Genomic DNA, 26,127 nt, shown 5'->3' with positions numbered 1-26,127 from the left:
AAAAAAATAAATAAATTAAAAAAAAAAAAAAAAAAAAAAAAAAAAATATATATATATATATATATATATATATATATATATATATATATATATATATATATATATATATATATAAAAGGTGATTTAAAGGTGATTTAAGGTAATTGTGTGGGCTGTTTATTATTGTTTACGACCCACAATCCTTTGTGCAATGAGAACGCTAGGTCACGTGATACTGTCACTGAGGCGGAAATGAAAGTTCACTAGCGACAGCGGCGGAGCACAGCTGAAAAAGGTACGTCCAGGATCACACATAAGCCTAAACTGTTATCGTGTCAATACGTGTACCATGGCATGAGGAGAGCCGTGAGGCTGTGGGTGAGGCTTTACTTGCTGTCAGGTGATTAGAACGGGTTTTATCCGCATGTCCTTTTATAAAATCCCACCAAGAAGCTCGCTGGCTAGCTATTAGCTTCTTTTAGGGAAGCTAGCTGAATTTCGTTGAGTCAAAGCGGAAGTGTGTTGGCTTTCCTTTCGAAATAAATGTGACCAGAGTTCGACTGAAATATTCAGATTCTTAAAGATCAATGTATAAATTGTGAGTCTCTAATACATTTGTGTTTTTCAATAGAAGAAGCTCACCTTCGACAGTTTCTATTTGCTGATAAAATGATTAATTTGCTGTTTTTTGTCTCCGCACTCTCAACGCAAACAAACCCAAACAAAACGAAACAGGAGATTTTATTTTGCAAACGTGACCAGAAGCGTTAGCGTTTTGGCCGGTTCTCGTTGACGCTGATGCATACAAACCTTGATCACCTTCCGCGTTTGTATTATGTGCGCAGCGGCCAAAGGTATTTTATACGGCAGCGATAAAATAGTTTGTCAGGATCATTTAAACCTCTCTTGGTTCTTGAGAAGTTCAGACAGCTCACAGCGGCCAAGAAACGCTGCGCAGCCTCCAGCTTCTTTCACAAGGTTGACGGAGGATGCTGTGCGCTTTTTGTTTTGGTAGCTCTCTGTTTATCTGCAGCCTTGAGACAGACCTCAGGTGGATATTCTGGCAATCCAACACCCGGTTAGTCACTGTGACTCGGACCAGGTCACCTCTGGCTGGGTTTTGTCTTGGTTTCGGTTGCAGTGCCTGCAGCATGTCACCTTCAAAATGAGGGTCCCCTTCGCAGAGCAGTGTTAGAATCGGGGTTTTGTTTTTAATTTTAATTCCTTGATGCATATAGTACAGATCAGTATAAGCACACCTTCAGAGCAGAGTCCAGCCTTAATCTGCATTGTATTTGCGGTGCTTTAAATTCAGCAGGGTGCTCTGACTTTGCTCAAGGTGATGTTGTGATAAGTAGTTAGTGTCTTACAAATCACACTGCCAGAGAGTGTACAAAATAGTTCAGACAAGCTCCAACTTGGGGTAGGTAATCTCGCCTATAAATAATATAGTGATTCACCCTTTAATTTCCTGAGTGTTGTTAAAGCCCCTGCAATCTGCATGTACATGAAAACAATCCGGTTTAGTTGCAATAGTGGAACACGGTTTGTAATCACACCAGGGTAAGTGAACATTATTACAGCATCCGTGAACTGTGCAAACATGTGCCTGTATAAGCTGTTCATTCATGATGATGATATGAGAGGACTCCTTCCTGTAGCCTGGGTCTGTGGATCTTCCCTCCTGACGTCTGAGTTCATATATACTGTTTAAATACAGCTGAATTCCCAGTGAATGCGCTCTGATTTAGTGTTTCTGGCAGTGTGATGAGAGCGGAGAACAAGTATGCACACTCTTAACCAGCAAGAGTCTAGATGTCTCACTCTATATTATTTTTGCATGAGTGGGCCTTTTGTATAGTTTTAAAGTGTCTCGCGGCTTCTGCCAGAATATAGTGTCCTACTGATTTCTGTTTGTGGCATGGAGGGGAATCTGTGTGTGTGTACATGTGCTTACAAAAAGCAGTTTCCCTAATTCAAATTTTTTCAGTACCTTGTCAGAAATAAATAACAAAGTGATAAAATGGGCTGCCTCAATTGAGATTCACCTCCACTATCTTGGACTGGAGCTGGAGACGGCAGGCCCTGTTTGCTCTGTAGGCTTGGTGAGCTGTAGGGTGTAGCTTGTGGTTAAAGTGGCCCTTCAGCAGATCTACCTTTGCCAGGTGGAGTTCAGGAGAGAGCAGCAGAACTGCAGTGAGAGATCCTTTTTGTGGGAACAGCTGAATGGCAGTGAAGTCTGAGCCAGTTAATGGGGGAAGCGTTATATTAGAAAATACTGAAACAAGTCGGTGTGTATGCTTGGGCGGTCATTAACATATCTGAGCTGACTGCTGAGTTAAGTATGTGTGACGTCTGTTTTTAAGTGTTTTAATGTGACCATAAAAATAAAATAATAATAATAATAAAATAACTAAAGCAATAATAAGCTTTTTGCTGTGTTAAGAGAAGGTGGATATTTGTGGAAATCATTGAGTTCTGCTTTTGACTTGAATCTAACGCCACAGTTTTTAAAGTAAACATCAGTCGGGCTCATTGGCCTTAATGTTTGCACAGCTGCTTTGAAACAAACTCCATTTGGATGTTTTCTTCCAGATGTTTTGGCATAAATTGTCATGTCTTGAGGAAAAACACCCGTTACTATCACCACCTGGTACCTGTTGCTGTGGGTGGGGGAGCGCCACCTGTATTCTGCTGCTTCTTTGTCCTGTTCATCCCGCGTCTCTCTCTGCTGCTGGTGAATGTAGTGATACGACCTCTCCAGTCATTTAAAAGTCTCAGAATTCCCTTCTGCTTGTGGGAGTTTTGTAACTGTGCAGTTATAAGTGATGCGTGATTGCATGTCATGATGTTTTGCCCCGTTGAATTAGGTTAGCCCAGCTCTCTAATGCTGCGAAATGTGCTTAGGCAACGTCACTTATCACTCCCCTGGAGTGAGTGTTTAAGGACTGGAGGTGCAGTGTGGTGGGAGTTTTATGCTTTTCTGTCTGAAGGAGGGGTTATGTTCTGCTGGTGACGTTAAAATAATACGAGACAACTTGCGTTGCTTTCAAGATTGTCGTTCAAGACACTGCACATAAATCAAGCTATGTCATCCACCTCTTGCTCCAGATTTACCATCGAATGCAGTAAAATTCTGCCTCTGTAACCAGTGTGATTCTGCGTTGTGTCTGATAAAAAAGGTAAAAGAAAGAAAGACCTCCAAGTAAATAATTTGCCCACTCCAGCTCCTCTCCCACAGGGGAATTGTAGAAAAGGGCTGGCATTTATTTTTACATTAAACATAAAGTATGGATTTACACGTAACATATTTGACATAAGATAAAACAAAAACAACAACATGAAATCCGACATACCTGATAAAAAAGGTAAAAGAAAGAAAGACCTCCAAATAAATAATTTGCCCACTGGGGAAGAGGGTTAGCTCAACCCACCACAACTTCCAAGCTAGCAAGGAGTATACATTCATGCTAGCATTTATGGCGCCTAAAACACATTTATAATACACACATACTACACACTTATAACATCTAACAAAAACAGGCTTAATAATGACAATAATTGAACTAAAATCGCAATCAGAAACATCAGGGTGGCTAAATATGCATTATATGTGTGTTTTAAGGTGATGGAAAGAAATGACACCCACCTCTCCCACAGGGGAATTGTAGAAAAGGGGAGAGGCAAAAGGGGTACACTGTATTTATAGGGTTGCACCAAAGAAGAAGAAGAAAAGAATGAGGAGGGGCTCTAACTGATAATGAACATAACTACAGGCTTGGAGGTCCTAAAAGTCAGGTATAAAAGGAACAGTTTGGGGGTTTAGGACACATTTTGTGTAATTATAACAATGTGATTTATGACCCTGTTACACCTCCACCATAATATTTTTTTGCATAGAAGAGCTGTATCACCCAACACACACCTGATTGGAAGGCAGTGACAGTATATTGTAATATTTTGTGTGTTTGTGATTGTGTTACAGAGCTGTGATGTCATGGCAGCTGCCAGCGTGAGCAGACCTGGCAGTGCCCAGACCACTGAGAAGTCTCAGTTGACCTTGAAAGGTAATTTTCTTTTCTGCTTTATTGCTCACACAGACAAAATGTTGATACCGCAAACAGAAGAAGTGTGGTACAGGTACTTCTGTTTTTTTTATCTCTTTATCTGGCTATCCCTTCTCCAAGCATAAGACAATATATTATCACCCATAAACATATTTCATAATGTGACTATGTCCTTTCTGTTTGAAGTAGTGCTGTTTTGGTTGTGAAAACATGAATGATGAGCTGCGACCAGCTTTGGAGGGGCCAGTTTAGTGACGCGGGGCTGTACTTGTTGTTGTGCAAACAAATATTTTTTTCTAGCTTGCTGACTTGAGAAAAGCAGCGTTGGTCGCTACCTGACATAAACGGTGACTTATAAAGCGAGATAAGGGAGGATTTTCATTCTTAATGTAATGCAGTATTATCATCTTGCCAGGATTCAGTACAGAGACGAAGATCCAACTGCAAGATGGCAAAGTTAGGTCCAAAAAATCCCCAACTTCATGTCAGTCCAGGGTTCAGCACAATGTAAACACAAAAGGCAAAAATTTAAACGGAGAAACACTCAAATAAAACCACAAAGAGGAAAAACGTTACCTGGAAAACCGGAGATATGCCCAGAGGTGTTAACTGCCAGAAGTACAAAGGTGACCTGGCAAGAAAGAAAGGGAAACTGGGGGTTTTACCTGTAGGTGTGTGGGTGTGTAATTCGCTGTTGGAGAAGAGGCGGAATAGAAATAACTAAAGGTGAAGACAAACAGCTGTTAGAAAATAAAACAGGAAATGAGGGGAACAATCCAGACACCCTCAGGTTTCTCTCCTTTTTAGTTTGTTTGACTGTTTGATAAAATGTAAAGACCAGGATCCGCAAAGTTTACAGTTCACTTAGCTCACACCTTGGTTCGTCGGATGAATTTACCTTGCACTGCAGCATTTTCCCTCCGTGGTTTAAATAAATGGATAATAATTTCGACCCATCCAGGCAGTTATGCAGTCTAACACCTCTCAGCTCATCAGCTGAACACCTACATCGCAGCTGGCGCGTGCATCAATGTAAATGCACATCTACTGATGGATTTTCATTTTCACAGATCCGATTTGCAATTGAAAATATCGCATATTTAAAATCCTGATCTGTACTTGCGATAATCAAGAATAATATAGATACGGTGCACTTTAACCTGCAGAATGACAGTGATCTGCCACAGATGGTGATGTTTTGTTCGTTTTATGCATTAACCCAGGAGAAACAGAGCCAAATGATGACCTGACACTAGCTTGGAGAATAGAGAAAGCCTTTTGCTTATAGATCATGTTCACTTGAGCGAATTTTATTAATTAATGGAGGAGTCAGGAAACAAAAAAGATTCACTATAGATGGCTGTGATAGACTTTTTATGTTCTTATCTCTAACGACTGAGGCAGCTTCAGCAGAGCTGCAGGGGTTTTAATGCAACATTGTCTATGACTTTCAAATTGCACATAAAAGATTTTGATTTGAGGTTTTGGTGGTTTTTCACTGGAGGTTAAGGTGACCAGATGAGCGTGCTACCTGCAACACAACCTTGTTTACGACTCCAGACTTTCTGTTTCAGTCTCGGTGTTGAGAGATTTCATTGGTCATGTGTCCAGCATAAGTTACCATAGTAACTGTCAATGCAGAGATTTTTTTTTTTAAACATTTTTTTTTCTGTGTTAATTTTCAAAAGGTTTAGTTCATGTGTTTGAGACGTCATTCAATGTCGTTCCAAAAATCGATTTAGTTGAGAACAGTGTCGTACAGTGAGTCTAATCCAAGCCTGAGAGTCCTGCTTGGTTTAATCATCCAACACTTGAAATGGTCAAAAGGATGAAAACATCACAGTAACAGTATTTCTTAACTTTTAATATGAGTTTGTATCATAGACCTGATATAAGGATATATCACCTGAGCGTTTTGAAGTCTGCATGTTTAGGTTAGTTTGTTTTAGAGCCTGTCGTTAGCAAATTTAACAAGTGTGTGGAGTTCAGGCATGCATTCATAAACTGTGTAATGCACAAACACACGTGCCTGTTGTGCCTGTTAATAAATATTGAACAAAAGACCGTGTCTCCACCACTGAGAAAAAGAAAACCCATCCGTAACTCGAACTTTCGAGTTAGCTTTGCTAACGAGAGATGTTGTTTTGTCGTTACCTGTAAACAGATGGTGCAAATGCAAACGTAGGCAGTGACAGCGTCAGTATGAACGAACTGGCGCCAGGTGTGTGAGCTTTGAATGCCTTCAGTGATAACTGCATGGATGTGGAGTCACTGTGTTCATGTTGAACTGCTGGATAGCCGACGCCTTCTGCCTTCTGGATAATAAAGAAATGACGTACCTCTGTAGAGCTTCCTGATTGGCAGATCTGAATCAAAATTTCAAGTCGGGCATAGCATCTTCTGTTTCTTTTTTTTACTGATTGAAACTAGCGTCCACGCATCAAATAACTCCACCTGTATAAATCTTTCTTTGTACTATGCTGTAATATTTTAACATGAAGCTATAAGGTGATTGACTCACTTTTTGTTTTTGCATGAATCACTTGAGTCTGCTGGGAATAAAATGAATTTTCTTGCACCTTATCTTTAAAGAGACAAAAACAAGTTAATCAGAACTTTTTTCCTTAATTAGATGTCTTTGAACTGCACCAGAGTCATAACCACAGGTTTGATCGTATGAACACTGACTCACCTTTTTATTTACCGATCTGCTCTCAAAGGCTGTCTACCACTCCTCCACCTCTCCCACATCCTCCCACATCCTCCCACTCTGTTGAAACTTACTTCAGTTCTTCCATTTCTGGCACACCTCCCACCTCCCCGTGTCACTTCCTCCCTGTTTCTAGAGAACTTCACATGAGTCACGATCTGTTATGCCAGATGTTCAGAAGATCTGAGGTCATCAACATGCTGCTGCCAGTGTGGATCTGCTAAGGTCTCACTGCAAAGGAAAAAGGACAGATGGAAACCCCTCTGTCTGTCTGTTTTTTTTTTTTTTATCTTAATCTGTCACTCCAAAAGTTGATTCTGTTCATCTGGACGTAGCGTTTTCTGGGAGAAACATTTCGTCATCCAAGTGACTTCTTCAGTCTCAGCTGACTGCAGGTTTCAATCTTATAAACAGCACATTTGCATAATGACTGAAACCAGCCCACTGAAGGAACAATGGGCTGTGAGGTCAGTTCCTTAATCATAATTATGCAAATTCTCATGACCAATGATCAAATGTTTATAAGATTGGGGAAACCTGCAGTCAGCTGAGACTGAAGAAGTCACTTGGATGAGTGACGAAACGTTTCTCCCATAAAACGCTACGTCCAGATGAACAGAATCAACTTTTGGAGATTTATTTTCCTGGATGATTGAGCATGCATCAAGACCTTAATCTGTCACATTCGTTCTTTCAGTCGGTAGTCCTGATCAGAGGCACTCTGCGAGACGCTGCTAGTCAGCATGTTCTTCAGTTTGCAATCTTGTGATTTTGTGATTCAGTGTGAAGAAATCAGCTCCTCTGAGGACCGATACATGCGATAGCAAGAGTCTCAGCAGGCCTGCAAGAATTCCAAGCCTCTGAGCTCGCCAATGTCCGGATGTACACTTTTACCTCACTCCAAATAAAAAATTTTAAAAAAGAGGGGGAAAAAAACGCTTGAAATCAGTGAATGCAAAAAGTTTCTTTACTTTCAAATACTCATTCCACCTTAAATGGAGCATAAGTAACCAGTACAGTGTTCCCCCAGTGAACATTGCACTGGTTCCTTGGCTGGATTTTTTGTTTGCATTTTTTTTTTTAGCATGAAGGCTTTATTGTGGTCAGTCAATTCTTTTCCCCCCAAAATTAAATAAATTAAATACATTTTATTTAATAAATAAAAATTAAATAAATGAAAATGACACTGAAGGTGTTTTCCTATCTTCCACTAGGGGGCAAAGTTTGTATTTGTCTGATACACTCCGTGTACTTCAAATCCATCCTGAACAGGCCGTGACACACAGCGTGTAACAAAATACTCACAACAGCCAGTATACATGCAGGAGTACACACAGTCCAAGGAGTTTCTGTTAGGGTGTTGCAGTACGCTGTAACATTTGTCCAATTTACTGAACCACTTATTTAACTTTTAACTCCAGCACCGCTGAGAACCAGAACGGTAGTGTACAGCGCGCTGCTTCACATTGTTTTCTATTCATTATGTAATAATCTCATAAAAATCAGGATTGTTCCAGAATCCTATACGTACACATCGCCTCTTGGCAGCCATCTTAACACTCCTACAAAGACTTATTTGGCCAGTTATTTTGGAAGCATTGCTGCATTAGCGTTAGTTACCATGGTCACCTGGATGAAGAAACTGCATATATACAATCACCAGTCAGTCTGATTTAAAAAGAAGGGTGTTGCCTTGACAATAAAAACGCCACTGCACTCTACAGGAAGGGTCAGAGGCGTCTGTATTTTCTGGGGCCTTTTCTCATCTGTTGGACACGCTCGGGATTTTACACGAGTCTGTTGTGGCTAGTGCCATCCTCTATGCTGTTGCATGCTGGGACAGCAGGCTGAGGGTCACGGATGCTAACGGGCTCAATGAACTGATCCACGAGGGCAGTAACATTGTGGAGATGGAGCTGGACTCCCTTAAGGTGTTGTCGGAGAGGCGGATGTTGTCCAAGAAAAGGACAGTGCTGGACGATCCCGCTCACCCACTGTTGGCGAGTCGCAGGAGCTGTTCAGTGAGGCAGATGCATCACCGAACGACACAGGAAGTCATTCCTGCTGTTCAGTTCCTCCATCGTAATACAGTGCACACACACTAACGATCTGAACATCCTTTACAGAGGATGTCGGTATAATAAGAAGGTCGTCTCAGTGTCATATTTAGTACTGGAATATTTGTTTATTAGAACTATTATTATAATATTAGAACTATTTGTAAGGTATTTTTGTTACATCTTGTAACTTTGCAATATATTTTATTATTTAATATAATTCAGGTAGTTGCTGTTCTTGCTGTCTTGGAGTAACTGTGACCACATAATTTCTGCAGGGATTGATAAAGTATTCTGATTCTGAACTAAAATTCTTTAGTGTGATTAGACGGTCGTTTTCCACATGAGGATCTGATCAGCTCCGACTCTCTTTCTTATCAGAGCTGCAGTCAGTTAAACGTCAATGAAAAAAAAGAAATGCTTCTCTTTTGTTAACATTTATTGTCCTTTGTTGCCATAAATGACAGCACTGCTGCACTGCTGGCAGAGGTTTTGTCACAACCACAGATGTGTTCTTCCACTGCGTTACATGCTTTATGCGTGTGTGTTTGCAGTGGTGTCGGCGAAGCCCCAGTCCCCAAAGCTGCCGAACCGGCACTCTCGGCTGAGCTCCTTCGTTGAGGTGACTGCAGACGGCCTCACCAGTGAAACCAAAAAAACAGGCAAACGTAGCGGGCACCTTGAGCTGCAGTGGAACGAAGACCTCACCCTGTGAGTGAGCACCACACACACTCGGGCTCTCATGAGAGCCGGGGTTTTATTGTTAAAACAATTCAATAGAACATTAAATAAACTGCATGCATCTGACAGTGTTTGGACTGTATTGCTGTCGTGGTAGTGCTCTAACAGATAAAATTTAATCGAGATTTTGTAGGTGTTTCCCGTCAGCTTATTTAAAAACATTTCTTCTGAGGTAGAACTTGCGTACCGTCGCTAAAGACGATGAGGAGCAGGATGCAATAATAAAATGCAGCTGCTGTAAGCAGAAGCATTTGTAGCTGATGTATTTTTCATGCCGTTTTGCAGTAATGTGACGCCACAGAGTCGTCTGGATCTGAAGCTGTGGAGCTGCCACACCCTGAGAAAGGAGCTACTGGGCAGCGCAACCATAGACCTGCTGGACACGCTGCGCTCGCACGATGGCAAGAGTAAGAAAAAAACGCACACAAACACCCACACACAGTTTGGAGTGACCATGCATGTCGAGCACAATTTCGCTGTACGTGTTTCTCTACCTTACTTAACAGAGGTTTGTGCATTTTTCCTCGTTGTTTTTTTCCTGACTATTTAATTTTTTTTAATAAATTTTCTCTATATTGCTTTGAGTAAATAAAATTACCTAAAAATTGCACTTGGGCATTTTTATTACAGCCCTGGTGAATTTCATTGGATGCAAAGTCCAAAGCCTCTTTGGAACTGTCAGAGTTACTCTGATGATATGCAGCGTACCCAAACAGTGTTTGCTTTCGTGTAACCAAAATTATTAGCATCCATCCATCCATCCATCCATTCGCTTCCGCTTCTCCTTTTCAGGGTTGCGGGGGGCGCTGGAGCCTATCCCAGCTGTCATAGGGCGAGAGGCGGGGTACACCCTGGACAGGTCGCCAGTCTGTCGCAGGGCCAACACACAGGGACAGACAACCATTCACACTCAAATTCATTCGCACATTCACACCTAGTGACAATTTGGATTTTCCAATTAACCTATCCCCACAAGCTGCATGTCTTTGGACGGTGGGAGGAAGCCGGAGTACCCGGAGGGAACCCACACAAACACGGGGAGAACATGCAAACTCCACACAGAAAGACCCCGGCCTGATGTTGGAATTGAACTCAGGACCTTCTTGCTGTGCGGCAACAGTGCTAACCACCGTGCCACCGTGCTGCCCGAAAATTATTAGCAGTATAACAAATTTAAAGTCTGTATACAGGACACATACATTCATATACAGAAAGGTTCTGTGTCTTCCAGAGACTTCATTACATCATCATGTAAGCCACGACCAACCGCTATAAAGGAAATTCAAAAATATTGCTGTAAATACACGACAGACACGGTCAGAGAGAGGCTGCTGAGACTCTGAGACTAAAATGCCGACTCCAAATCCATGTGCAGTAGTTAGATTAGATAAAGTAACCTTAAAAATTACACGCAGTGGCCGAGGCCTTGCAAGGAATATATAGAATTTAAATTTTTCTTACTTTTCTTTGTAGCATTGGAAGTTCTGATAGTTACTTGTCAGTTATTTTAATCAGACTGTTGCAGCTTATCTTAACCCACTTTGACAGAAGCTCACTATACTAATAAAAAATCTTTATCACCAGCAGATTTGACTCAAGCTTACAGAATAAGTTGTTTCTTTTAACGAACGATGTGCTAACTAACACCAAGGGTGCCAGAGCCTTGTTCACATGCTTGTGGTTTTCATCCACTCAGAGGCACTTAGTGAAGTAAGACATGCAGATGTATAACTGGCACAACACCTGGATTTTCTTTTTACTTTCAAAGTAAAAATGTGCATAACTGTTGTTAACAGTGCTGAGACTGAGAGTTTTATTTGATATTCACACTTAAACTGAACAGTAACACTGATTGGATGTCTCAGACCTCTTCAGTAGCCTCAGTGATGGTGGCACATTGCCAGCTAAGCTTAACTTAACTTTGTTATGAACTCCTCGGAAAAGATTTCGGTGCTCTGTAACTTTTGGCTTGATAGTTACTGCTAAATAACTCCTCTGTAAGCGTTTAATATTCTTTACCCTTACATATTTGACTGAGTCAGACAAGTCTAGAGTTATAAGACTGTAATGTAAGTATGTCTGAGATGGTGCCATACGTGATGGATCTTGCTTATCTTGATCTCTTATCCTGTATTGGGGTAGGTTGAGCACTAGGATGCAATGGCCTTAGGCGTCTCCTGCTTGAGCCTGCGCATTCAAGCTGCAGAGAGTGAACTTCCCTTTGCTACTCATCTTAAAAGATGTACCCACTCTCTAACAAAAATATAAATATCATAATATAATATAAATAAATAAATATATAATATAATATAATATAAATAAAAAAAATATTTAATATAATATAATATAAATAAATATATAATATAATATAATATAATATAATATAATATAATATATAAATATAAAAATATCAAAGGACACATTATTACAGACATTTTATATCTTATGCATGGTCTTCTTAGATGTAATTGAACAAATGAAATGCTTTGTCGTGCTTTCATCTGTACAGATAACTTTGTAAACAATTTTTAGGCAAAGTCTAATTTGGCATTTGTGTTTGAGCGCCTTGTTTACTGCCTATTTCCCATCCCGGTCTTTATCTTAAGTGTAGATGGTATTAAGCCTTCCTCCTGGAGAGCGTTGTGTGCTTGGCTACGTGTTCTGAAGACCTTTTACCGTAAAAAGGATCCTGTGATTATGCACCACTTTTCTCTTTTCTTTGGACGTCAGGGTCTTCATGTTGCCAAGCTCCTTATTGTGTCCACCGATGTTCCTGTTAAACTAGTGTTCCTGTTATATCTGATGGTTTTATTTTTAAAGTCTGAGGAGTTATACTTGAACTGCAGCTGTGTTTTGGATTCACAGCGACGGCTTCCAGATACGATGGAAGCTCAGTGATGAAGAAATGCCACACCTGTCCTTTAAAAAAGGGAGCGGTACATGCTAAAGAGCTTTAATTCTTAAAGCCTGAACCCTTCATCTAATTTAAAATGAAATAAAGCTGCAATATGTTACTTTAACTTAAATATCTTAGAGAAACATTTAAAGCAGGATGTTTTTTTCCTTCACCTCTAGCATCCTCCGCTGTCACACCAACCACCCTGCATGTCCTCCTTTCATACATCCATGAACCTCCTCTGAGATCTTTCTCTTTTTCTCCTCATGTCCAAACCATGTTAGTCTTACCTCTCTAACTGTGAAATGGTTTGAGCATTTAAACCATTTAAAAAAAAAAACCAAAACCAAAAACAAAGTGGATGTGAAGACAAAGCCTCTGAGCCAAGCAGGAAGCTGTGGGCAGATTCAGTGCATATGTGCAGTGTGGAACTTAATCTGGCAGCTAGACGACTTACCTCATGTAAATACTGCAATTAAAAACAACTTTACACACTGGACGTGTGAGGGGATCAGTCACACCTTCTGTATATCTGTTAACATGCAGAATATTTTCCAAGTGAAATGGGGACGACATCTTTGGAAAACAATGCTTTTGGTATTCGGTGACTTCACGCTGTTTTCCTCTGTTAGAGCAATAACAGAGGATGTCCATTTTCCTTTGTCCCTCTGCCTTCTCAGTCACTCATCCCCTCTTTCTCTGTGTGTCTGTCATTCTTCCACCCTCTAGTGGAGAACGTCCAGCTGAGTCTGGTGCTGCAGACGGAGAACAAAGGCTCGGTTGTAGCAGGAGGCGAGCTCAACGTCTGTCTGGACGGCATGGTTGTTGATCTGGGCTCGCTGCCCAACGGCAGCACGGCAGCAGACAGTGAGTCCTGCCTTTATCTCTCAAACACGCGCACACATGCACAAGGGTAAAGGTAATCGCACAGAAATGACCTGAAAAGCACATCGCAAAGCAGTCGCACCACAGATGTGAAGATTTGTCTCACAGCTGCACCGTGCACGATATAAAAATGAAATAACATGCAGCACATTCAAAGAAAGCTCTCAGTCAAACATGTAGCCTTGGAGAAGCACACAGAAGTGCATGGCAAAGCTTACACCCGTCAGACAGTTTCCCACAGAAGCCCAGACAGCTTATTAGTACAGAATACACCGCAGTATTAAACTTTTTCTCCTCCTCTCCCTCTTTCCCCTTGCTCTTTCTCTTTAATATTTTGTAGCACTGCCAGAAAGCAAACACACACACAGATATATCTGCACAGTGAGATGCTTGTGTGTCTGGTAATGAGTGCTGGAAAAAGCCAAAGGGTTCAAAATAGTCTAAATCGCTTCTTCTTGCCCTCTTTGCTCTCAGGTTAAATACAGTTGCTGTTGACATGTAACAGCCGAATGCTGTTTTAATCTAATGTCGATTGTTCTCTTTCATTTGTATTAGTTTTTAGATGGTCTACTGAGAATCAACAAATAAGTCTAAAGATACCCACATCTGGATAACTTTACAGATGTGGGTGTCGACAGGAATCAGATGAAACGTTGCTTAACAGTCTTACTTTATTAAAAGTACTTTAACCACTGTTTATTAAAAACAGTGGGACTGGAAGCCTTCTATGTTTTGCTGGCCTACTTTGCCTCCTGCTCTATGCTGTGGCTGTACAGTAGCATGCCTTAACATTTTACTGTGTTTAGTCTTACTAAAGACAGCCAAGTAAAAGCTGACATTGTTTTCAGCATTTAAGCGAGATTATTTTTTTATTCTCTCTCCCTCTCTCTTTTTAAAAATTGAAGTGCAGTTAATTTAACTCTAATTATTTTTAGGGAGGTGATTCAAATTTCAAAGCTTCATAAATACTCTGTTTCCCGAAACCTTGTCCCAGCAACCCACAGTCACTGAGTTCTCTACGCAGCTGCCTAAACCTTTGGAAATTAAAATATTTGTTGGTTCCCACGCAGGAGAAGGCCTTAGGACGATAACAAACGTTTCCAGGGAGCCGTAACCTCATTTCATAGTGCAATTAACAATGTCAGGAATAGTGAAGGTGAACCTTAAGGTTTGGTAGACTGATGCAACTTTGCATTTGATTTGTCTTTTTAATCCTAGAAACAGTTTAACTGCAAAAAGATTCAGCTTGAAGCTTTAAGATTCAGCAGACTGTGGTGTGATGGTGTTCTGCTATGTAGCAACACTTACACAAAAAACCGAGTAAACCTTTACTGCAGGTTTGAAGCATGAATGTTGTGAATAACCTGAAAATAAATGCTTCAATAACTGAATTGCTTTAAATTATCGAATTGTTTTTAAATTATTGTTGCTTTTTTTTATCGGAATTGTTTAAGTATTGTAGACTTTAACCAGCAGACTCCATCCTTTGTCAGTAGATACCCAGGACTGGGCGTAAACTTAGAGGAGATCGTGCTTTTGCTGTAGCAGCTCCAAAACTGTGGAACGAGCTTCCTTTAGAGATCAGACAGGCCAGTTCTTTATCTGTTTTTAAGTCACTCTTGAAAACCCACCTCTTTACCCTGACCTTTGACACCACGTGAGATGTTGGTTTTTTATTTTTTTTTAATTTTAGTTGTTTTTAGGTGATTCGATGCTGTTTTATCTTGTTTTTGTTTTAATATAGGGCTGTTTTAATTTTATGTTTTATGTGTTTTATTTATTTATTTAGCTGTTTTCTGTTATTCTATTGTTTTAACTTATTTTCTGTACAGCACTTTGTTCCTGTGCTGGGTATTTTAAAGTGCTTTATAAATAAAATTGGATTGGATTGGAGTAGGTGTGAGTAATCAATAACTAGTTGTTACTGATGTTTTGAACATCCTATACTGTGACATTTTTCACTTATTTCATTAGGAAATACCAGCGTGCATTAAATTGATGTTTGTTTTGTAGTGACAGTGAAGGTGTTTGCTCCCTCTTCACATCTTTGCAGTTTTATTAATTATATTAATGTTAGCAGTAATAGCACTGTACCTTTCCATGTCCTGTTATTTCCATGTAAAGTATTTAACCGCTTGTGTTTGTCATGTCTGGAATGCTATAATGTTTTTGTTTTTTTTAATGTTTATATTGATTATATTGTTTATAGTATAATCACCATCAGTCATTCAAGCTGTAATTCCAAGTAACGTCTATCATAGAACCAGGATCATTTTGATAACCCTTTAATGTGTTGACCAGAGGTGTTACACTTATTTTATCTAACAGGCAACACACACGTTTGCTCATGTTCTTTAGTCTTTAAATCTAAAGTGCGTTGTCAAAAGCGGCCATATTCGGCTTTGGCGTAAATTATGGAGAAAAAGTCAGATTTGATGGTAATTTCATGTACATTTATATGAAGGAAGATTTCATTAGCTTGACAAGTAGGGCTGCCACAAACGATTATTTTGATAGTCGACTAGTCACCGATTATTTTTGCGATTAGTTGACTAATCAGATCATGCATCCATTGGATGTAAAACGTACAGCTTATTGTACCAGCATGCATCTGCTCTTATATAACTGTTATTAGGTGTGTGCTCTCACGGGCTCTAGTTAGCCTAGCCCCCGGCTAGCTATCGAGCTAGTGGGTAACAGACGTCTCCGAAAACGTCGGAGCGCTTTTTAAAATATGTGGTGTCTTGATAAACTGAGCAGATATTTGAGGTTTACACAGTTACATTCTCGCCTGAAAATATGTTAAACGTTTATTTTGTGACCCAGAAAGAGTAATAAGAGTAATATTAAAACTAACTAGCTGCCGCCATTGTTGGAAACTGAGCAGGGCCGCGCTATGAATTCTGGGACACTGATTCTTCTTCTTCGGAGGCAGCTGTCATCCTTGTACACGCAGTGCTGCCATCTTCTGTTTCAGTCCGTTATTACACTCTTAAATCCTACTACTTATTCCCGCGTCTTTTGGGATCTTACAAAGCTTCAAACGACGCCTCGACTATTAAATCAGTCGTCGACGATTTTGATAGTCGACGTAATCGTGTTTGGCCTCCTCCTGCCTCCTTTACATGCAGTGATGTGACCTGACCTGGTCTCCTTTGCAGCAGTCAAAGTAAGGTCAGGATTTTACCTCTGATCTACCTCTCATCTCAGTGCTGCTTCAGATATTTCTAAATATTTAGATAATAGAATTTAATTAATCTTTTTTTTTTCACGTATACAAGATATTTTTGCTTGAAATAAGTGAAAAAAATCTGCCGATGGAACAAGTGAAATTTCTCCAGATCCAAGATGCACTAAAAACAAGTTCCCATATCTCACTGAAATGTTACTCTGTAGCTGATTGTGTCTTTTTTCCAGTGTGATGAGATATTTTCAATAGAAATTAGACAAATATACTTGGTAAGATTTTGAGTTTTTGCAGTGTAAACAGCATAGCTTTTCAGGATTCATCCTCACAACACATACGATGAACAGCTGGAGGTGTCTTAGTGTGCAAAGTCGTTTTTTTCGACTTAGAAAAAGAGCTGCTGTTGAAAGTCAGAGAAGCACTGACATGCCTCCGTGACTTTGACATGTTTTAACATCCTTCCAGTGGCACAGCAGGCCATGGGTAATGTCATGAAGGCTGTTAAATTGATGTTGTATCACACCTCTGCACCGGATTTTGACAGCTGCTGTCTTAATGTCTTGGAACACAATGCTTCCTGGTGCAAAACACAGTAAAAAGTCTAAAAATTGACCACCACCTCTGCCATTTTCGCACTTTCCAAAGACAAGCAGAGGGCCCGGCCTCCAGGCCGTATATCTGACAAATGAAAGTGTCTGAAAAAGCAGCGGCAGCAGCGGCTACGCTCTTGTTAGTCTCAACAAATTTCCTTTTATTGCCCTTGTGCCAGCTCGCTTCTGCCAAAAACATCTGCACGCTCTGTCCGCCTTCTGCCGTCACATTCCCGGTGACTCAGGCGTCTTCTCATTAGAAGCTGTTATTTTTCACTGAGTGCACTTTGAGTTTTAGAAAGCGCTGGATCAGCAGAAAATATTCTCTGTATTGCTTTTATCTGCTTTAACTGTATAAAGATAACAGTTTTGAAGAATTTGGATAAAGTATTTGTTATGCAGTGGCTAGCTTCAGCTGTATTGTGTCATACCTGATGACAGTTACTGTAAAGTTAGACTAGAGAGTATTTATTCATTTCACCAAAGCCGGTTGTTGTTTTTAGTAGAGAGTTTAGGTGATGTTTAAATAGTGTCCCAGTAGTCTGTCTGTCCGGCCAAGAATAACAAAACAAGAAGACCGTTACACTTAAATCATGATATTAAAAGAATATATGACACTGTGTAACTGTGGCCTCGGTTAATATTTTATCTTCACATTCATGTATTGCTATTCCCAAACCAATATAAAATGATTCCATAGTTTGCCAGGAAGGATTTCAAACACTTCACACACTTATTGACTCTCAGTCAACAGAATTTTCCGCTCCCAAGCACTACACTAACATTTTGCCTTCCTTTATGGTTTGGAAGCAAAGACTGGGTCTATGTTTTTTTTAAACAAATACGCTGTTCTTAATCTGCTCTTAAAGCCATAGCGAGGTTCCATGCATCCATCTCCTCTCTCTGTGCAGCACACACACAGGGCTTCATAGAGCGCCACACAGAGCCTGCAGTGTATCCTGCTGAATGAACACAGCCAGCAGTGAGGCCTGAGGCCTGCCACAGCATGGGCTGCGTAAATGTGTCTCTTTGTGACTGTTCAGATGTGAAGAGAGGTTAAGAGGAGGTGTGCGAGTGTGTGCATGCTGTTGTAACATATATCTCCCCGAGAGGGACAAGATGGAAAAACAAATCCTGTAAATCAGGCTTTTTTTTGATAATTAGATAATTGTTTGGATTTAAATGCACATAAGAATCATACAGAGCGTTTTTAAGTTGTAAGGACACAGTCGCCAAAGTCACTGCTGTTTCTGCGGCAACTTTTTCCATATTTGCATGCCAGGACTTCATCACAGTTAGCATCAGATGAATAATTCCACTAAATTAGTGTGGACACAATGAATCTAATAGTTCACGAAAAAGGGAAAACATTGTCCGCTAATATTTTGTGGACTTATCTGTAATTTTCTGACTTTTAAAAGATAATTAGAATCAATTTCTGGTGTATTATTTGTTCTGGATACAACATCAACCCAGTTTCCAAAAAGGTTGGTGCTCTGTGTAAAATGTGGATCAAAGCAGAATGCAATCATCTGCAAATTCTATAAACCCTGAGTTTAATTGAAGATGGTACAAAAACAGCAATGAAACAATTCATCCATCCTTTTTTTGTTTTCTAACTGCCTCTCCAGTTCAGGGTCGTGGGGTGGGCTGGAGGTTCTCCCGGCATTGATTCGCTCAAAATGCAAACAGTGTGGGGGGTTTTTCAGCACAGAAAAATAGATGCAGCGATATGTGTTGCAACAAATTGAACAAAAAATAAAACTAAAAAATCAAAGAGATGCAGAGAATCCTGAACGATGGTCATCTTTGGTGTCCTCGCGTGGAAGTGAAATTCACTGCTCAGGGCTCTGGAAACTGAAAATCATTATCAGACCGCATTGCTTGTTGGCACTTTTTTTTTTTTTAAACTCGAAATATTTTTATTAAGATATACATACAAAAAAATGGAAACATAAACACTGGTTGCATCGAAGACAGAGCAGAACTCCTCATAGGTAAAGAAAGTTAACAGAACATCAAAACTCGGAGGGCCGATTAATGTTGACAAAAACCTTTCCTTCCAAAGACTTCAAGACTAAGGCTGCGTTCACACTGCAGGTCTTAATGCTCAATTCCGATTTTTTGATCAAATCCGATTTCTTTGTCTGCTCGTTCACACTATGAATAAAATGTGACAGCAAACGCGCTCTAGTGTGAACCCTCAAAGCGGCCCGCATGCGCAAAAGAAGACGTCACACACAACGCGCTCTGTTTAGACCCAGAGCAAACAATATTGTTTGACTGATGACCGTTAATATAAAGACTTCGGACTTCACGTTTCCCAATTTTTGCTTTAAGTTATTTTGTTATTTACATAATAATGTAAATAACCTAATAATGATCCTTATTGCTGTTTTAGAGGAGCGGTGCTTCAAAGGATAGTTGCAGATTTCTGTCTGAATCTGCAGATTATACAGAACAAATAAAATGTTCACGTTTCTCCAACGTTGTCTTCCCAACAGTTTCACTGACATCTACACGGGATGGCCAGGAAGCGTTCACGATGTCTTCTCGGGCACTTCTCTGGAGCTGATAATTGGCGTCTGTCTTGTGTCAGTGACGTAAAAGACGGATTTAATGCGACTTGACCGTTCACACAGCAGTCGCTTTCTAAAACATCGGATATGTATCGGATTCAGTACCACATACGAAAGTGACCCAGATCGGATTTGAAAATATCGGATTTGTGCCGTTCACACTGTCACACCATGATCGGATATGGGTCGCATAGGGTCAAAAATATTGGATTTGATGCGCTTTTGCCTGCAGTGTGAACGTAGCCTTAGACATGACATGAGATCAGCAAGTCACTGAACATAGGTGAGCGGGGCAGCAGCCTTCCACCTCACCAAAAATTTGGCAAGGCAGGACAGATCCAAAAAATGTGGGTGAGATTGGCATCATCAGACCTATTACAGCGGGGGCCTAAGCCAGGATAAATCTTAGCTAATTTGGGTTTAGGTAAGTGGACCTACGAAATACTTTAAATTGTAATAGGGAGCGCAGAGTGATGTGGAATTTACCAGAGTGAGGACTGAATCCCAAACTTCATCTGACACCCAACTCTTTTCCCCATGTGGATTTGAGGCCTTCAAAGGGAGCTGAAGTTTCACTGCAAAGTTTATTATAGCTTGTTGGCACTTTTGATACTACATGTGTATATGTAAGTTATGGAGCTGCTATCCATCCATCCATCCATCCATCTTCATCCGCTTTATCCGAGGCCGGGTCGCGAGGGCAGCAGCCTAAGCAGAGAGGCCCAGACCTCCCTCTCCCCAGCCACCTCCTCCAGCTTATCCGGGGGAACACCAAGGCGTTCCCAGGCCAGCCGAGAGATATAATCTCTCCAGCGTGTCCTGGGTCTGCCCCGGGGCCTCCTCCCGGTGGGACATGCCTGGAACACCTCACCCAGGAGGCGCCCAGGAGGCATCCTTGTCAGATGCCTGAACCACCTCAGCTGGCTCCTTTCAATGTGGAGCAGCAGCGGCTCTACTCTGAGGCCCTCCCGGATGGCCGAACTTCTCACCCTATCTCTAAGGGAGAGGCCAGCCACTCTTCGGAGGAAGCTCATTTCCGCCGCTTGTATCCGCAATCTCGTTCTTTCGGTCACTACCCACAGCTCGTGACCATAGGTGAGGGTAGGGACGTAGATCGACCGGTAAATTGAGAGCTTCGCTTTTACACTCAGCTCCCTCTTCACCACGATGGACCGGTGCAGCGTCCGCATTACTGCAGCCGCAGCCCCAATCCGTCTGTCGATCTCCGGCTCCCTTCTCCCATCACTTGCGAACAAGACCCCGAGATACTTGAACTCCTCCACTTGGGGCAGGAACTCATCCCCGACCCGGAGTGGGCACTCCACCCTTTTCCGGCTGAGAACCATGGCCTCAGATTTGGAGGTGCTGATCCTCATTCCCGCTGCTTCACACTCGGCTGCGAACCGTTCCAGTGCGAGCTGGAGGCCCCCACCCAATGAAGCCAACAGAACCACATCATCCGCAAAAAGAAGAGGTGAGATTCTGAGGCCACCAAAGTGAAAGCCCTCCGCCACTTGGCTGCGCCTAGAAATCCTGTCCATAAAAATTATGACAAGTTATGGAGCTGCTATCTAAAGCTAAAAGAAGGTCTTGCTTTTTTCTGCAAAGTCACACTTAAACATATTCGGCACATAACTCTAATAAAACAGTTTTACTAAACTGCTCTGCAGACCCGTCGTCGATTGAAAACACTTTGTGCATAAAGAACAAGGAGTCTGTAAACTATCCCATAATGCCTTTTTAAACTATCAGCCTGGTGGCAAGCCCATGCTACAAGCGTCCGTCCGTTCCCGTTTGTGCTACAGACAAAATTCAGATTGTTTCCAAAAGAAGAAAAGACGGGCTTTACAGAGATATGTTGTTTGTCACGACAGCACAAAAGCTTCACAAGGTACTGTTGGCTGCACACAGGCACAAGAATCAGCTCGGCCTAGATTTTATCATGCGTGCTTCACATGACTGTAACTCCTTAACCATTTTGACCTGCAGAGAAAGTTCAAATGGTTCCTGAAAGGTGAGAATTATGTAATTTTACAGCCCAAAATACAAAATAAGTCCAGGCAGTCTGTGTGATATTTGGGTGCAAAAGATTTAACAACGGCACAACCTAAACACAGTGTTGTCATATTCAAAATAGACAGAAAAAGAAATCGAATATCCAGATCTTTAACAGAGTACTTTGACTTTTTGGATAATCCTTTCATCCAGCAGCTAGAGCGGGCTGCAGAAAGGTTAGTGGGAACATCTCAGGATTGAGTAGTCGTGATACAAAGCCAAGCTTGCATGCTGCTCTTTTGACTTTGATCTTCTCACCAAAGTCTTGGCGTGGAAGCGAGTGAGCGCGTTTATGGAAAAATGTGGAACCATGCTTTAAAGTAAGACCATTTTCTGGATAGAAACGAATGAATGCAGTGAAAACGAGGCCCTCATAATGCAGTTAAACAAGCGTGCATCTGTAATTTGAGCGTGTGTGCAGGTCAAAGGTTGACGTACAACGAAAAGAGCCCTCCACCCCCCAGTTTTCTGTTATCTGCAGCCTCTCCACACACATAATCACCAACATCAGGAGCGCTTTTGTCTAATTTGTTGCAGAGAATTGCGTAATTGAGTCTCATTGCTTGCAGCTCAGTAGTACAATCGCCTTCTGTGATCCTGGAGCAGTGTGCATGGTAGCGAGAGTTGGGGGGGGTTTCCTCTTCAAGCTTGCAGGGGCAGCGATGACAAAGTTGAATGCAAATCAGTGTGTGTGTGTGTGTGTGTGTGTGTGTGTGTGTGTGTTTCAGGGGGAGGAGAGGCCTGAAGTGTGCCCTCCAGATCCTGGGTTTCAAGCCGAGGCACTTGACTCTGTGTGTGTTTTTTATGTTCTCCTGAGTGTCGATGCAGATGTGTGGGGGTTTTGTTGTTTTGTTTTGGGTTTTTTGCACTTGTGTGTGAGCGCACATGTGTTTTACATTCTGCAGAGTGTGTGCGCTCAGCCGTATGTGAGCTGCTTGAATATACAAAGTGCATAAAGGTGGGAGTGTGTTACTTCTGGTGATGTCAAGGGGCTCTGTGTTCTCAGTCTGAACGCAGCTCTGTTAGTTTGGGGGTTTGCTCACTTCCCCTGGCAGCTTTTCTGACACACACACACACACGCACGCATGTGGTGGGCTTCATAAACAAACCCTTATATTTCAACTTTTGGCAAACTTTGTAACTGTCAGATTCGTACATACACACTCCACATACTCACAGCTTCCTATCCCACAGAAGCAGGAGCCACATGTAAACCGCAGCACAGACACCCTCAGATTATCCGATCCACTGACTAACACTGGTCAACACTGGGACGTCACGCTAGACTGTGTTAATTAACTGGTTAAATGTGCCAGAGTTGTGGAACTCATTAAGAGCGTGAGACAGAAATTCAGCCAAAAGTGTCACTGGAAGATGTATATATTGTGGTATAGCATGTATCCACAAGAAGATGCAAAACTATGTGATGTGAAAATCCCAGTCACTGCCCAATGATGTCTATATATAGGGACTGATATTAAAGGGTGGTGTGGCTATAGTGATTTCATAAATGCTTAGTTAAACACAAACTGCGCATTTTGGGCTGAGATAGATTTTGGTCGCCCGACCAGAGATATCGCTAGCCCCGGGACGTCGGGCTAGCGATTTTGCGAGCCCTGTTCCTTGTTATGTAGAGTTTAGGCAGTGTAGGGATTTTAAGACCGATACCAGTACCGATATTTCATGGTTTTAAAAAGCCAATATTTTGCTCATGTACACAAACCAGATTTCCCAAACATTTGTTTTTGTTAGGGATGCACCGATACCGATACTGGTATCGGGTATCGGGGCCGATACTGTAAAATGTGTGTGTACTCATACTCGTAAAAGTTAACCGATACCATGAACCGATACTAACTTATTTCATTAATCAGAGGGTGGCTTGTCATTTGTTGTAGTGTTTTAGATTGGCCACTAGGGGGACATCCCGCGCTAAACAGGCACAGGGTTAGGCGAGTGAGACTGGCGGCTCCAGATAAAAAAGAGAAACTGGAGGCTGCTGTAGCTAGGCTAAACAAAAAGTCAGCAGTGTGGAACAGCCAACTTTAACTCAGGTTTTGGAAAAGCGAAGAAAAATGTCAAGAGAAAATCCACGGGCAGTTAAAATAACAGAGGCTCTGACTCATTTTATCGCTCTGGATGACCAGCCAATGCCGGCCGTGGAAAACATAGGATTGCACCGTCTTCTCAGCATACTCGAGCCGCGATATGACCAACCGCCCACACATCAGGGAGATAATGGTGCCAAAACTTTCTGAAGAGGTAAAGACAAGCAGTGTGTGCGCGATGTCAGTCCTTGGTTTAAGTGGACTGATGATCCACGGGCAGATGAGGAGTTCGTCAATGGCAAATACTTTTGTTATTTTGTTTGTTTGTTTACAATATGGACACTCTGCAACAATTTAAAAGTTTATTTCATTCTCAAACCTAATTTGTATTTATTTTATTCCAAACAGAAGTGTTTATTTATTATTCTGAAAGCTCGAGACAGTGCCAATAGTTCAGTGATATTTTGTAAAATTACAATGAGGAGACTCTGCAATAATTTAACAGAAGTGCTTATTTTTCACTTGAAATTTTTTTGTGGTCATTTTTATTAAGATTTTATTTTTTATCGGCAGAGAATAAAATAAAACCTGTCTTCCAATTCATTGCATTTGTGTGTGTGTGTGTGTGTGTGTGGTAGAAGTATCGGTTTTTGTACTCTGTATCGGCAAGTACTCAAATCCAAGTATCGGTATCGTATCGGTTTGTAAAAATTGGTATCGTTGCATCCCTAGTTTTTGTAGTTACTTATAAATCCTAATATCACGATACAGGTTAAAAATAAGCTCCATTTGCAATTAAATTTTATGCAATGAAGACCTGTTACGATCATCATTACAAATAACAAATGGCCAGTTGATGACCGTCTCCCTGGTGCTTCATGTAGACCAGGGACATCAAACTTTGATAATTGGGCCTTGAAGCATGAAACTACATGATAAATGTGTAAAATTATAGAAAAGGTCCCTGTAGTCCTTTGCTAAAAACGTCCTTTAATTATATAATTAAACAAACATACATTTCTGTAGTAAATTGTGGAAAAACTGCAGCTTTTCTGTAATTTTATTGTTTATCTATTATTTAATTGCCTTGGAGTAGGATGTGTGGCAAATGAGGATATTAGGGTTGGTGTCTCTATCAATAGGAAAAGCTGTAAAAGACCACAAATACAGTCAAAGGTTTAACTGTGTTTAAGTTCCACTCCTTCATATTTTTAAAGCTGTCCAGTGGGCGAAATTCGATTCTTTGCTGGGCTGATTCTTGGCCCCGAACCTTATCTTTAATACCTCTGGTGTAGACCCTCATCTAAGTGTTGTCATAATCAGTTCATTTGTCGCCCTGGCCGCAAGTTGTGTGAATGTGTTCATTTTGTGTTGTTGTTAACATCAGTGAACACCTCTGGGCTTGGCCTAATCGACCTCCTTTATTGCCGTCTTAAATCAAAGGTGTTCTCTTTCACAGGGGCTAATCCGAGTGGACACTGAGGTTAAACAAGTAAGCCTAAGCTTCCAGTCTCTCCATAGCAGCTGTGTGACTGAAATGTGTGCCTTCTGTTATTTTCACTGAAGTTTAGATGTTGAGAAGGCACACCTCAGACAGACACACACCAGAGCAGTAATTGGACCATTACGCGGGATGGGGGATGATGAACTCAGTGAGCGGGCTATGACACAATGGTTTCTCCTCAAGACCACTGTTTATTTTTCTGTATGTCCACCAGGTCTGCTCACAAGAAGCTCTTTCATAGCTCTAAAACAGTGCTCTGTGTGTGTGTGTGCAAGTATGTGAGTCAGTGAGACATTACCTGTTTTCTTTACCTTAGATAGCGGGATATGTAAATGTGTAAACATGGATGCCATTTGAGGCTTTCGTGCCCACGGCACAAAGGAAGGTGGTGTGTAAAGGAGAAAGTGAGTGTTAATGAAAAGCGCGTTACAGGCCTGTGGCTTTCAGTCACAGTTGGGACTGTATAGTCACACATTCCCTCACACCGCCAGGACCGCACAGCACAGACTACTCAATACATACAAGCATGAATGGTCTCTATTAAACCGCCAACTGTGCTTCCACCACCACATGTGTCAGGTCTATATGGATCTCAATATTGTTTTATTTGTGCACACAAAGCCTCAGTATGAGCACTTTCTCATTTACTGTGCAGCTCTGAGATGTGGGGACAAGTAACCACCACAAATTCCATAGTGAGACGATAGAAGACACTGGGACTGATAATGATGATGTTAGGGAAGCTGAACTTATTGCTTAGTGAGTTTGCTTCGAGTTTTTTTAGCCAGGATTGTCAATACTTGCTTCAAAGTGTGATTTTAAAAAGTTA

At 41.3% G+C, this 26,127-nt stretch overlaps 1 protein-coding gene across 3 annotated transcripts in view; it reads left to right on the top strand.

Annotated features, from left to right (window-relative positions):
• Positions 1-215: 215 nt before the first annotated feature.
• wwp2 (WW domain containing E3 ubiquitin protein ligase 2) overlaps positions 216-26,127 on the top strand; it is a 75,946-nt gene continuing 50,034 nt past the window's right edge. For all 3 annotated transcript variants that reach the window (XM_087844132.1, XM_087844131.1, XM_087844130.1), the window contains exons 1-5: positions 216-274; positions 3,965-4,046; positions 9,368-9,524; positions 9,840-9,961; positions 13,180-13,317. In XM_087844132.1, the coding sequence (XP_087700258.1) occupies positions 3,977-4,046; positions 9,368-9,524; positions 9,840-9,961; positions 13,180-13,317 (487 nt within the window). In that variant the 5' untranslated portion in view covers positions 216-274; positions 3,965-3,976. The remainder of the gene's footprint in view (positions 275-3,964; positions 4,047-9,367; positions 9,525-9,839; positions 9,962-13,179; positions 13,318-26,127) is intronic.

This window comes from Neolamprologus brichardi, chromosome 7, assembly GCF_056152115.1.
Source record: "Neolamprologus brichardi isolate AB-2024 chromosome 7, ASM5615211v1, whole genome shotgun sequence".
In the NCBI taxonomy this organism is placed as follows: Eukaryota; Metazoa; Chordata; class Actinopteri; order Cichliformes; family Cichlidae; genus Neolamprologus; species Neolamprologus brichardi.
Note: the sequence above shows the minus strand (reverse complement) of the source record. Positions and strands in the feature narration are given on the sequence as shown.